At 36.3% G+C, this 14,401-nt stretch overlaps 1 protein-coding gene across 1 annotated transcript; it reads right to left on the reverse strand.

The window, feature by feature from the left end:
- Positions 1 to 5,938: 5,938 nt before the first annotated feature.
- On the reverse strand, positions 5,939 to 9,632 carry LOC132901922 (uncharacterized). Its single transcript, XM_060945153.1, has 4 exons — positions 9,574 to 9,632; positions 8,884 to 9,039; positions 7,747 to 7,902; positions 5,939 to 6,127 (listed from the first exon to the last, which is right to left on the reverse strand). Exons 1-4 carry the CDS (start codon positions 9,619 to 9,621, stop codon positions 5,939 to 5,941), a joined length of 549 nt encoding a protein of 182 aa, XP_060801136.1. The 5' UTR covers positions 9,622 to 9,632.
- Positions 9,633 to 14,401: the final 4,769 nt, after the last annotated feature.

Consider the following 14,401-nt stretch of genomic DNA (forward strand, 5'->3'; position numbering starts at 1 on the left):
AGCTATTTGTTTGCCTTAATGATAGAATTGAGATTCCATTCCCTTTATTGCACGTAGTTATAATATATTGGTGCCGTGTGGTTCCCGGCACTTATTGAAAAGCAGAATAGGAACCTCATCCCTTGCGGGGTAGACGGAGCCAGCGGTCTTAAAAAACTGATGTGCCACGGACAGCTGATAATTAATGATAGTATTGAGATGTTAATAATTAAAGGTTGCTAGCCCATCACTGAAAAGTATTCTAAGTTTTTAAGCCTATCCCTTAGTCGCCTTTTACGACATCCATGGGAAAGAGATAAAGTGGTCCTACTCTTTTTTCGTATTGGTGCCGGGAACCACTCGGCAATTTTGAAACAAATCCTACTACTATTATAAAGGCGAAAGTTTGTATGGATGTTTGTTACTCTTTCACGCAAAAACTACTGAACCGATTACCATGAAATTTGGTATGTAGGTAGCTGAAGACCCAGAATAACACATAGGCTACTTTTTATCCCAGAGTTCCCGCGGGATTGATAGGGTTTCCATGCGGACGAAGTCGCGGGCGGCCTCTAGTAAATAAATAAAATACATAACTTGTCAAAAATATTACTACATCCATGTCCAAAATCTGACCTCGCAGAACTCCCAGCAGACTATGCTAATGAGGTAGTTTTTGTCCAAAGCCATTTGACACAGGCCGGGACGTTGACAGACAGTTGCCCGCGAGTTTGCCTCACTTACGGGAACTTTGGGAAGAGTCGAGTAAGGGTTAGTTAGTTCATGCTGATAATTTACATCAGATTGCAACTTTGGTAAAGTTTCTGATGCTTTTTGGATATGAATCAATCTTTAGTGAAATCAATTTATTTGTTAGCAAATGATATAGATACATATACATATGTATATACAGTTTATGTAATGTTGGCATAAGTAAAATTGGCAGATATTTTACTTTAAGTAAGTAGAAAACTTTTTTAAAGTAAGCAAATTAAATAGGTACATGAAATTTATGGAAATCTGAACTTTTAGTACTTAATACAGTTAGAATCGAAAAGATTTACTATTAAAATTGACGTCACATATTTTAAATCTAATTATATCTAATACCGCTTCCAAAGTGCATGTCTAGAAGAAGCGGCGGAACAAACTACACTACAACATTTTTAACGGACGTCAATTTGCAAGATTCAACATGCCCTCGCCGGGATTCGAACTGAGGACCTACTGTGTCATAGACAAGCACCACTGCGCCACAGAGGTCGCCAACTACAAAGCACCACACAGTAAATTTAATTTACCTATAAACGTGTAAAAAGATATATTTTAAACCAGCAGACTGCAGCGGTTACCACACAAACTGCGCGGCCGCAGAATAACGAGACCTGAGGTTTCATGATTATTCATGCCACTAACACCGCCTTCACAGACCGACTGAAACGCGCTGAATTTTCGTTGGTACTGCTTGAGTTGAAGACACTGTATGTGGCATGCTTTTTGGTAGGTAAATTTTTTTTGAACGAGCGAGTTGTATATAAATAAATTTGAGGCAAAAATATTTATGCCGTGTGGTGCCCGGCACTAATAGAAAAAATAATAGAAACACACCATCTCCTTCCCGTGGATTTTGTAAAAGGCGACTAAGGGATAGGCTTATGTTTGTAAGCTTTGCTATGGGGATTGCAACCTGTCACTATTTGAATCTTGAAATTATGCCAAATTTCTGAGCGTGGCTTATCAGTTTCAAGACTATTTGCTCTGTCTACCCGCAAGGTATTTAGACGTTATTATGTTTGTATGTACTGTTTGTAGTGTGTATGTGTGTGTGGGACTAAAGCCAGGAAAAAATCTTCTTCTTATCTCTGGTGAGTCAGGTTTTTACACGAAGCGACTCCCATCTGACCTCCGCAACCTTTGCAGGGGAACCTAACCCGTATTGGATCGATCATGGTTACAGACCCAGTCGCCTGAATGTGCAGGTTTCCTCACGCTGTTCTCCCTCACCGTAAGAGCATCGGTTAGTATTCAAACTAGTGTACATAACTTCAAAAATAGACATCGATACATGACCGAGGTGGAATTCGAACCTGTGCCTTTCTGCGGATCACGCAATTTAAACGCTCACCTTACCGATTCGACTACCAACTTAGATAAAGAGGAACTAACGACAGGAGGAAGAACACATAAAAAAATGTCAGTTACCAAGTTGTTAACTGTGACAGGCGACATGTGTCTCATTGTGGAAACTTTGACCCGACGCCAATCGCCGCCTCCATCGCCGTCCACTTTTATATCGCCGCTAAGTAATTGGGCATACGAGCTGTATTTAATTAATTTTATGTGACAGCCAGGAAGAGCTTTATAGCTGAGGTAGGTACTCGAATTTATTCGTTTTCTCTCCGATTTGTGGGGTATTGTTTGTGGGACATGAGTTTGTGTGTAGAATAAATACTATGTATAAGTAATGCTGGTGTTAAACGCGCACATAACGTATGTACCTTTATTTTATTTCGGATGTTTCGAATCATGTTACAATGATTGAAAATAAATAAAATATAGATATTTGTTATTTCTAATTACAATATACCTTTCGAGAAAAGTGAGGATGTTACCGGGAGAAACGCTAGGAGAAGAATTTAGATAGAAAGAAGAAGAAGGTAGAAGATTTGAGATTAGATGCCATAGATTTAAGGCCAAAAATAGGTGCCCTGTGATTCCCGGCACCAAAAGGAAAAAGAAAAGACAACTACATTTAGTGTTTGCGTGGCTTCTCAGTCTTTTCGAGACTGCTAGCTCTGTCTTCCCCGCGGGGGATATGAACGTGCCTATATGTATGTATTTTATTTATATTATTCTTAAGTCATCGGTCATCCTACTAATATTATAAATGCAGAAAGTTTGTAAGTATGTCAGCATGGATGTTTGTTACTTATTCACACAAAAACTACTGAACCGATTACAACGAAATTTGGTATGTAGGTAGCTGAAGACCCATAACATATAGGCTACTTTTTATTCCGGATCTCCGTGGGATTGATTCCACGCGGACGAAGTCGCAGCGGCCTCTAGTCTTACATAAACTCCAATTGATAACAAAACTTGAACAACCTTCTGACGATATTCCAGTATATTTTTCAAGCTTTCACAAGTATTCTCAGACACCGACTGTATTATATCTTTGAGTAATTGGAGTTGGCAAGATCCTACGAGAGGCTGAGTCGGGTATATAGCTGTATGTATCGGTTTACACTGGTATATAACGGGCTGGGCGTGGTGGCCGCCTCCGGGAACTCCCTGTGAACAGGGATGGCCGAAATACGTTCCAAAAATATAAGTAAAATGTGATAAATATGAATGGTGAAAATAATAGGTCAAATGTAAAGGCCACTTTCTGTAAGCTTAATAAGTATTCTTTTAATCGTGACTTTATTAACGTAGTCTTAGGTTAATGTTAAAATTTCATACATGTTTGGCAATTGGGTATGGGTTCATGACGTCTTTGAAGTTAGCTCATACATACATACATACATACTACATCTTTCCACTTGCCACGATCTCTGCATACTTCCTTCGCTTCATCCACATTCATTCCTTCCTTTTTTTCCTTCCTTCATGCAAGCTCGGCGGTTTCGGGTACTCTTGACCCGACCCTTTACCAGGATGTCCTTAATTTGATCAATTAATTTGAGAATTAAGTTAGCTCATAAAATCCATTTTTAACGATGCTAATTTATATTTGCGAATCAAACATGGTTTTGGATCGTTGTCTTAAAAAAAAAGAATTAAATAGTTTTCCGCGCTTTAATTACTAGACAAACAAACAAAAAAATATAATCTTACACCACCTCATACATATTCTTAAGCATTAAACCAAAAGAGGCGACCCTGTCTTAAAGACACCCGCCGACGACCCTCCCCCACGAAATGTTGTAAAAGAAGAAAAACACCCCCCCTTCCTCTCCCTTCCCCCACTCTCCCCCCACCAAGAAACACTCCAGAGCCCAATTGTTCATGTATGAATTCACCACATTAGAAGTCAAGTAGGATAAAAACAGAAAGCTTTGAAAAATATAGCGAGCGATCGAGTGATACTTTGGTTTCGACCATTTTAGGGTTTCTTAATTCTATATACAAATAGTCACGTCTATATCCCTTGCGGGGAAGACAGAGCCGGTAGTGTTGAAAAGGCTGAAAAGCCACGTTCCGCTGTGGTGCCATGCCGTGGTTCCATGCCCGAAAGGTAGAACATATTACTGACACTTCGAAGTCCGTCTGTCTGCCTTCAGACTGAATCTCATGAACCGATAGATAGACAACTGAATTTTTTTACAAATAAATAAATAAATATAATTGTATACGAGACAAATTACACAGATTGAGTTTGCCTCGAAGTAAGTTCGAGACTTGTGTTACGAGATGCTAACTCAACGATACTATAATTTTTTAATAAATACTAATATAGATAAACATCCAAGACCCAAGCCAATCAGAAAAAGTTCTTTTCTCATCATGCCCTGACCGGGATTCGAACCCGGGACCTCAGTTGTCACAGACAAGCGTACTACCGCTGCGGCACAGAGGCCGTCAATAGTAACATATGTTATTGCTACAACAACCAAAAATAAAAACAAGAATTAAATATAGATGTATATATGAAGAATGAGTTGCCATGCAACAAACGTGTTTTTTATTGCTCGAAATTCACAGAATATGTATTTATTAAGTAGCGGTAACTTCAAAAATACTTTGTTTTCTCACAAAACTATAAGTTATTAATGGAACGGAACCCTTCGTGCGGGAGGCCGACTCGCACTTAGCCAGTTTTTTGCCGTTGGTCGGATGAAGTGGACGGATGCGAAAATAAAACGAGATTGATGCGATAGGCCGGTCGGAAACTGCGGTATTCCTGATGAAGTGATTGCTACATTGTTCAGATACGATGATTCTTTTACGCCTATGGAAATTGGATAAAGATAACATTTGATTAATGATAAAACATCTTTGATTTAGTCTCTGGCGCCGATGAAAAAAGAATTGGACCACTGCATCTCTTTCCCATTCGTAAAAGGCGACTAAAGGATAGACTTATAAGCTTGTGATTCTTCTTTTAGGCGATTGGCTAGCAACCTATCGTCACTATTTGAATCTCAATTCTATCATAAATTCTATCATTACTCGAAATTAGAACCTCAGTGTCACAGACAAGCGTAATACCGCTGCGCCACAGAGGCCGTCAAAATATATGAAAGCAATTACAAATCATACTCAAATGATATGAAATCATCTTTCTATTAGTCTAATTTGTTTTGACGTTCCAAATCATTACGCTCAGTGACAATGATCTATTAATGATGAAGAAAATTCGTCATACCTATGCAATTTGTCTGAATTGGCTATATAAAATGATTAAAATAAATTAGCCGTGTGATTCCCCGCACTGTAATATAGGAGTCATACATTCATATTATCGTGTCTATATACCTTGCGAGGTGGACAGAGGCAACAGTCTTCAAAAGATGTCATTAAGATCAGAGAGAGTCGTGTGGTTCCCGGCACCAATACAAAAAAGAATAGGCCCATCCCATCTCTTTCCCATGGATGTCGTAAAAGGCGACTAACGGATAGGCTTACAAACTTGGGATCCTTTTTTAGGCGATGGGCTAGCAACCTGTCACTATTTGAATAACAATTCTATCATTAAGCCAAATAGCTGAACGTCCAGGGTCCGCTCCAGGGATGAGAAACGCCCGGAAGATGATGATTCATAGACAAAAGATATGAGATCATGAACATAAAAATATATAAATAGTTAAATAATTTATCTCAATATAAAAATGGATCTATTTTATTCCATTAACATATAAAATTTTATAAAAAAAAACATTTTCATGTATACTGGATTTTACGGATTATAGAGTGAACCATAAAAATACAATGAAATAAACCACTTCAAGTATAATTAAGACTTATTCCTCGGTTTCTGTATGATTTTATAGTGGAATCTCAGAAACAATACAATGTCTTTAGTATCTGTGACGAACCATTTGTAGTGGAGACAGCCCATGGTCTCATAACCCTGGTAAGTGAAGGGAATGTCGAAGGGGAAGTCCATTTCGTCGAAAGACAAACTGTTATGTTCATATTTCCCCTGGAAAAAAAATATATCTTCTTATATATAAAATTCTCGTGTCACAATGTTTGTCTCCGTTTTCCCGATTTTAACCAAATTTTGCATGCATATTCAGTAGGTCTGAGAATCGGCTAACATCTATTTTTCATACCCCTAAGTGTTAAGGGTTGTCCACCCTTAACATTTATTTTTAACTAGAAATTACTTATATGGCAAAACAACGTTTGCCGGGACAGCTAGTTTAGAATAAAATAGATTTATTCTCAAAATTGGATACAAGGTATCACTAATTGACGTCACATAACTTAATACTAATTGTATGTACTACCGCTTCCAAAGAGCATGTGTAGAAGCAGCGGCGGAACAAACTACACTGTAGCATTTCACCGGACGTCAATTTACAAATGTAGATCTCTCAAATCTAAATCTTGGACATTGTCTACATTAAAAACAGTGAATGAGTATAAAAACTTATGATTTCAATACGATTTCTATGACTGTCTCAAATAATTAGGTATAAAGTCTATTATTTTATAACTGCTAAAATAAGGGATTTCCTCCCAGTTTCTTTGTTCCCCGATAGATAAGATTTTCAAGGCATAAGTGAATAGGAATAATTTGAGCTTGCATGGTTTTGGCTTTTTTTAACCTTTAAAAACTAATAAATAAATATTCTTATACGGGAAAACTTACACAGATTGAGTTAGCCTCGAAGTAAGTTGGAGACTTGTGTTACGAGATACCAACTCAACGGTACTAAATTTTATAATAAATAAGTACTTAGTTATATAGATTAACATCCAAGACCTAGACCAATCAGAGAAAGTTCGTTTCTCATCGTGATGACTTAGTCGGGATTCGAACCCAGGACCTGTGACATAGACAAACGTATTGCTGCGCCACAGAGGCCGACACTATTAATGACTAGCTGTGCCCGCGACTTCGTCCGCGTGGAATAGTTATTTTGGGCATCATTATTTATTTTTGCAGGCGGTCACTCGTATTAGAAAGAACGCTGGTTCGCCGTATTAAATGTTTCGCTGCAAATTGCTTATAACGACTATATCTCAAAACCTATTCGTCTGATTTATATATTCTAAATGACAATTTTAGTCTACATGAAAAGCCGATAGTAATAAACATATTTATTTGGATAAGGATTAATACTGAATTAAAGAAAATTTATTTCAAAATAACTTATGTTTATAATGAAAAATAATCTTAAAAAATGAACATAAAAGTGGTTATTGTAAGTAAACCTTAAGAGATAGATATAAGCTCTCGCGGACTTTTTTGTGGCAAAAAATGAGTACTTCACATCTTTAGTACATTGTTTTACTATATCTTTGTTGGTTTGCGCAGCGTTCGCGTGGAAAGCTCGCAGATGGCCGACTCATTCAACTTTCACCTGCATTGTTGACGTTTCCCGTAGGAAATCCGGGATATGTAGTCTATAGCCTTCCTCGATAAATAAACTATCTAACAGTGAAAGAATTATTCAAATCGGTTCAGTAGTTTCTGAGATTAGCGCGTTTAAACAAACAAACAAACAAAGAAAACAAACTCTTCAGCTTTATAATATTAGTATAGTATAGATATTATCACATAAAGATATTTCTTTAAAGAAAAACTCTTACTACTTTCAATGGACACGTCATATTTTCTCCAAGTTGCTTCCTGACAGATTGTCCTAGAAACAGATCTTTTAAAAGGAAATCGCACAGTTTGAACTCGAGACGGAACGGCAGGGGCACGAACCGGCCACTCAGCACTTCGAAAAAATCTATTGACATCTGTAATGAAAGTGAAAAGAGCTTAAAAAAACGTTTGTTTGTTTATTTTACATACATACATATAATCACGTCTATATCCCTTGCGGAGTAGACAGACCTAACAGTCTTGAAACGACTGATAGGGCCACGTTCAGCTATTTGGCTTCAAGATAGAATTGAGTTTCAAATAGTGACAGGTTGCTAACCCTTCGCTTAAAGAAGAGTCCCACGTTTGTAAGCCTATCCCTTAGTCGCCTTTTACGACATCCATGGGAAAGAGATGGAGTGGTACTATTCTTTTAAACAAATTTTATAAGTGCCGTATGGTTCCCGACACTAATAGAATTTGTTTATTTTTTTAATACAAGTTGCCAAATTTTTTTTAATATCATTTGGTCTATAGAAAGATTTTTTTTTATAAACGGTACCTCAGTACATGCCTCCTTGTCTATCATTACGGTAAAGGCGAGTGGCCTATTAAGCATCAAATTGACGAAATCACCAAATGTTTATTTATCGAAAATTCAGCACACTCTATAAGGTAAAAGAGACGAGAGAAGTAAAGAGAGAGAGAGTAAAAACGAGCTTGCATGAAGAGAGTTATGAATGTGGATGAAACTAAAGATATAGTATGCAGGGAAGTGTAAAGATTGAGTCTCTGACAAGTCAGAGGTGTGACTTTATGTAGGTTTGTATGTACGTACATACATTCATACATATGATCACGTCCCATCCCCTACGGGGTAGACAGAGCCAACAGTTCCGAAAAGGCTGACAGGCCTCGTTCAGATGTTCGGCTTAATATTAGAATTGAGATTCAAATAGTGACGGGTTGCTAGCCCATCGCCTAAAAGAAGGATCCCAAGTTTATAAGCCTATCCTTTAGTCGCCTTTTACGACATCCATGGGAACGAGATGGAGTGGTCCTATTCTTTTTTTTTATTGGTGCCGGTAACCACACGGCATATTTGACTTTATGTAGGTATGTATATACCTACTCACCGTGATATTGTTATCCATGATACACAAACTCTCCCCCGATATGTCTATGTAGTAAATGGAATCTTTGCTGTGTCTACGAACGTACGCGCTGAAGTTTTTCAGATATTTTGAATTCGTCTTTATCACTTCAACTCTTTGTGGTATCACTTTCAGTCCCTGAAACAATAGTGGAAATTAGACATCTTTATTTATATATTTATGTAAATCGAGGTGCCGTGTGGTTCCCGGCACCGATTAAAAAAATAATAGGACTATTCCGTCTCTTTCGCATGGATGTCGTAAAAGGCGACTAAGGGATTGGCTTATATATTTGGGAGTCTTCTTTTAGGCAATGGCCTAGCAACCTGTCTCAATTTGAATCTCAATCTTAACATTGAGCGAAACAGCTAAACATGGCTTTTCAGTCTTTTCAAGACTGTTGGCTCTGTCCACCCCGCAAGGGAGACGTGATGATATGTATGTAGTTAGAAAGTTCAAGTTATGAAGTTCTAAAGCACAATTAGGTTTGAAATAACATTTTCACGCTTGAAAAATGAAAATGTCTTATTTTTCAGTAGATCTTGACCTGTTCCCAGATCAATTGGTATAACTGAACAATATTAAGGAATACACATAGGTGTTAAAATTGACTAAGGAAAAAATAATAAAAACATAAGTAAAACAAAATGCTTAATAGAATGAAAACGTTACCATCACTACAGCAATCAGAAATAAACCAAAAAAATAACAATTCGTCATATTACAACCAATTCACTTGCACAAATAGTCAATTTTGTTTGCCTCGGATCATAATGAATACTGGTTTATCTAGCCATCAAAAAATACCTAACACGTATCAAATAATATCATTATGTTCAGTACATACAAGCTATAATGTACCTTTATGCTTTATAATAACGATGGTTATTTAAAAATTTTGTGTATTTGTTTGCTAGACATGATTATTACGTGCATTTGATTACATTTATGCGTTTGCTTTTGGTTTCACACAGCTATTTCTTTAATGGTTGTCGTTCTATATCGTGTATTTTAAGGCATACATACATACATACGTACATAAAATCACGCCTCTTTCCCAGAGGGGTAGGCAGAGACTACTTCTTTCCACTTGCCACGATCTCTGCATACTTCCTTCGCTTCATCCACATTCAAAACTCTCTTCATGCAAGCTCGGCGGTTTCGGGTACTCTTGACCTGACCCTTTGCCAGGACGTCCTTAATTTGATCAAGATATGTTCGTCTAGGTCTTCCCACTTTAAGGCACTGTAGAAAAGTCTGTCCGGCCCGCAAGGGATACAGACATAAATTAAATGTACCTATGTACCTAGGTTACTGTCATCACAAAAATTTGTTGAAGTTTAAATGAATAAAAAAAGAAACCATGAAATCAAAAGAAATATCCGGGTGCATAAATATGAAGAGGTCTTTAATGAAAGAAAAGGAGAGGTGTTAATGTTAATAAAACTTTGAGGGATTCCCGTTTTAATTAATACAATCAAAACAAACAGCGGAGCCGCTCAACGGCTTACGGAACACAGGGCCGGATTTTATTTATTTATATTTGTGGTTTAATTAAGTATTTATGTTAATATTAAATTAGTAATTCTATACAAATTTTACATTTAATTTGCTAGAAATAATAAAACATTACCATTACAGATAGGTATTTTATTGTACTTTTTTGAAACGTATCGATAGGTATATAGAAAATCTTAATAAAATTAAGGTCTTACTCGTTATTGGGGTTACTTACTTACATTATACTAAAGCAGGGAATACGAACTAATGTGGAAATGAAACTCTAATATAATAATGATATTGTAAGCGTCACATTAGGTACTTTATAAGGATGATATCAATATATTTTATTGTAACGAATTTTTAAGTTGGGATTTTATAAATTCGCTATAAATATAATGAACAAATGGAACTAAGCAAAGAACAAATACGCCTATACAGATACGCCTTCTTTTAAGTCTTTAAAATTTTTGTTGTTTTTTTGTTTTAATTGGTGTCTCAACACAACTATACTATACTTGTTACTCAATTATACCGTTTTTCTACTATGTATAATATGTTAGTACTGCAGCTGTTATTAGACTTTTCTTTATTAGTAATTCGTTTGTATTTACATATATATATATGTATCTACCTTTTCTTTTTAAATAAGCTCATTTAGCTATATTTCTTTTGTTATTGTAACTTTGTTGTATACGCATGTGTTGAGTTGTTGCCTAGCTGTAGTTTTTTGGTTATTATGCATTGTATCATTTTGGTGACAACTTGTTATGTGTATCATAATAAATAAATAAATAAATAAACAAATGTAGAATCATATAATTAATCTCAATTCGTCAGTATTTTCAAGACTATTTGGCTTTGTCCTGTAAAAAATAAAAAGACGTGCTTAAATATATAAAGAAATTTGTAACAAATCCTAGAATACCTCCCTGCGCCGTCCTCCCGCGGCCGACCCTTGAGACTTTTATCAACCGCTGAATTTATTAAAAACCTTACCTATTAATCTACACTGCTAACTCATTTTCATGCTAAACCCCACTCCTTAACGTTCACCTTAAATAAAAAGTTGTTAAGACTTTTCCGGCGAAATTAAGACTATATTTTACGCTTCTAGGTCTTATTTACTTCATAGATTGTGCTTAACCATCATACAGACTTAAAAAAAAATACACATATAATCACGTCTATATCCCTTGAGGGGTAGACAGAGCCAGCAGCCCAGAAACACTGACAGGCCACGTTCAGCTGTTAGGCTTGATGATAGAATCAAAATTTAAATAGTAACAGGTTGCTGGCCAATAGCCTATAAGAAGAACCCCAAGTTTTTAATACTAACCCTTAGTCACCTTTTACGACATCGATGGGGCAGAGATGGAGTGTTCACACGGCACTCGGCTCGATAAAATTTCCTTCTATTTACCAAATAATCTAAAAAGGTTTACCTCAACGACTTAAACGAAAAAATCTCCTAAGAATAACATCGTTATACTGCGGTTATAACTTCCTAACCCTTATATTAGACTAAAGGCTGTCCATGAATACAAAATGCGGACGAAAGCTGAAATATTGCCGTAGAAATGGCTCAAATTTACATGAAACATTTTAATAAAGCCACACCTGCTGTTTTTTCTCACCGCGAAAACCCGAAAGTTGAATTTAATGCCTCTTCAACCCGTTATATCGTTTCGGGAACAGAAAAAGTGGACAAGTGCGAGTTAGGATCTCGCATTAATAGTTCCGTACCATCAATACTAAATTATTAAAAATTTTGTCAATATTTCAAACGTAAATTTCAATTGATCCTGGGCTTTCAGTCTTTTTCAGACTGTTGTTTAATGATGTGATCATATGTTTGTCTGTTGCTGTTATCAATATCGAGCAAAATTAAGCAAACAATCAAGTGTGTTGTGTATTTGTTGTTATAAAATGCGTGATGCGCATTTAATAACAGGTTCGAACCCCACCTTGGACATGTAGCAATGACTATTTTCGAATTTATGTACATTAGTTTGAATACTAACCGATGCTCTTACGGTGAGGAAAACCATCGTGAGGAAACCTACACATTCATGTAACTCAATGTGTATCCATGATCTATCCAATACGGGCAGGTTTACCTGCAAAGACGCTTCGTGTAAAATCCTAACTCACCCAATCCAGGATCCATAGGCAAATACCCGGGCTCCTCTCCAGTGTGATAAGGATGAATTAATCGGGACTAAAGCCAGGAGGGAGAAATCTAGCTTTCACGGTTCACGAGAAACAGCCTGGTGACAGACGGACAGCGAAAGTCCAATCACAGATACACATAGTATCCGGCTCGAAGGACCAAACATTTAGATAATTAGCCGGGATGTAAAATTAAATAGTAGTGTGTTGGTAAAAATAAAGAAAACTATAATAAAAAACTTAAAACATAAATATCCTATCTCTTTTAAATCGGCCAGTTTAGATACATTTAAAAAAAGCCTTCATAAACTACTTGTTGAGAAATGCTATTATAAGCTTGATGACTTCCTAAAAGACAAACTGTAATCAATGTTAATTATTTTATTTTTTATTTATGACTTTATATTTGTACGCCACTTTGGCAAAATACAGAGCACCTTAATTGTATTGACATCTTTGTATTGACCTGTATTTACAAATAAATTATTTTGATTTGATTTATAATCCTAACTTCAAATTCGTCTTAAACAATTGTTGTCAAAAAATTAATAACAAAAGATCGTAATTTTTCATTTTCTAAAAACATACTTTTTTTCTTAGCGGCCAGTGCGCTATACAACTTTAAATATAGTAATAGGGTCCCGTTTGTACCCTTTAGGTACGGAACCCTAAAAAGGAATACGTTTATGGCTCTTCTAGAGGACAATTTTACTTAACACGTAATGTCAGGGTTTTATGACAGGTGATGGAACTAAGTTGGAATTGCTAAGAGAATTTAGCTATAAAAATACGGTCTGCTAATAATTATATTTCGTCGAATTGAGTTAGTCTCGAATTAGTTTTTACACTTGTGTTACGAGATACAAACTCAACGATACTGTGTTTTTTGTAAACACTTACAAGTATAGATAGATAAACATTCAAGACTCAGGCCAATTATAATCGTCTTCGAATCCGGGACCTATTGCGTCACAAACTTTATTCAAATTCTTGAATGAATGAATGAATTATTTATTATGCATTCTATTTTTTATCCAAATTTTTGATTGATTGAATGAATGAATGATTGATTAAATGACTGAATGAAATGCAATGTATACTGTCGTCATCTATCATGTTCAAACTATCTTTTGCCATCGTACACTCTCCTTCACACATATTTAGCTCATCTCCGCCCCCACAACTGAATCCATAGTTATAGTGTGGTAGTGTCACGTCAGTGTATCATTTTCTTCGCTCAAGAGGTCTCCCGCTTAGCTATGTGCATAAATTGAGTCAAGTGTTCCTCCCGCGTCACAGGCGAGGTCGGGGCGCGAATAGTGTTGTCGCTCGACAGTCGATTATCGATAGTTTCAGGAAAAACAACAATATCGATAGCATGCCGTGTTGTTTACGGCACTTAAGAGTAGAACCACTCTATATATTTCGCATGGATTTCGTAAAAGGCAACTAAGGTATAGGGTAATAACTTTGGATTATTTTAGGCGATGGGCTAGCAACCTGTCTCTATTGAACCTCAATTCAGTCTTTTCAAGACTGTTGGCTCTATTTTACCCCGCAAGGGATATAGACGAGACTATATACATCAATAACATGTATAAACCTGGCTAATAAATAATGATGGTCAAAAAGTACACTTTAGAAAGTAACCGGAATGTTTATTATAAACATCTATCTATCTATCATCTAATAGTGCAAAACTAAAGAATGCAATCGACAGGTATATCTATTAAGGTAAAAAATTATTTTCGCTGTAAACTGTCGATAGTTAAACTGTCGATAGTTGGGCAACACTAGGGCGGACGTGTCACAAACGGATGTTTTTTCG

This window comes from Amyelois transitella, chromosome 7 (genome assembly GCF_032362555.1).
Source record: "Amyelois transitella isolate CPQ chromosome 7, ilAmyTran1.1, whole genome shotgun sequence".
Lineage (NCBI taxonomy): Eukaryota > Metazoa > Arthropoda > Insecta > Lepidoptera > Pyralidae > Amyelois > Amyelois transitella.

Coding starts and splice junctions, on each gene's coding strand:
- LOC132901922 (XM_060945153.1), bottom strand. CDS start 9,621: ATGACGAATTGTTATTTTTTTGGTTTATTTCTGATTGCTGTAGTGATG. Junction 9,040..9,573: donor TTCTGATTGCTGTAGTGATG/GTAACGTTTTCA, acceptor CTATTGTTTCAG/GGACTGAAAGTGATACCACA. Junction 7,903..8,883: donor TCATGGATAACAATATCACG/GTGAGTAGGTAT, acceptor CTTTCATTACAG/ATGTCAATAGATTTTTTCGA.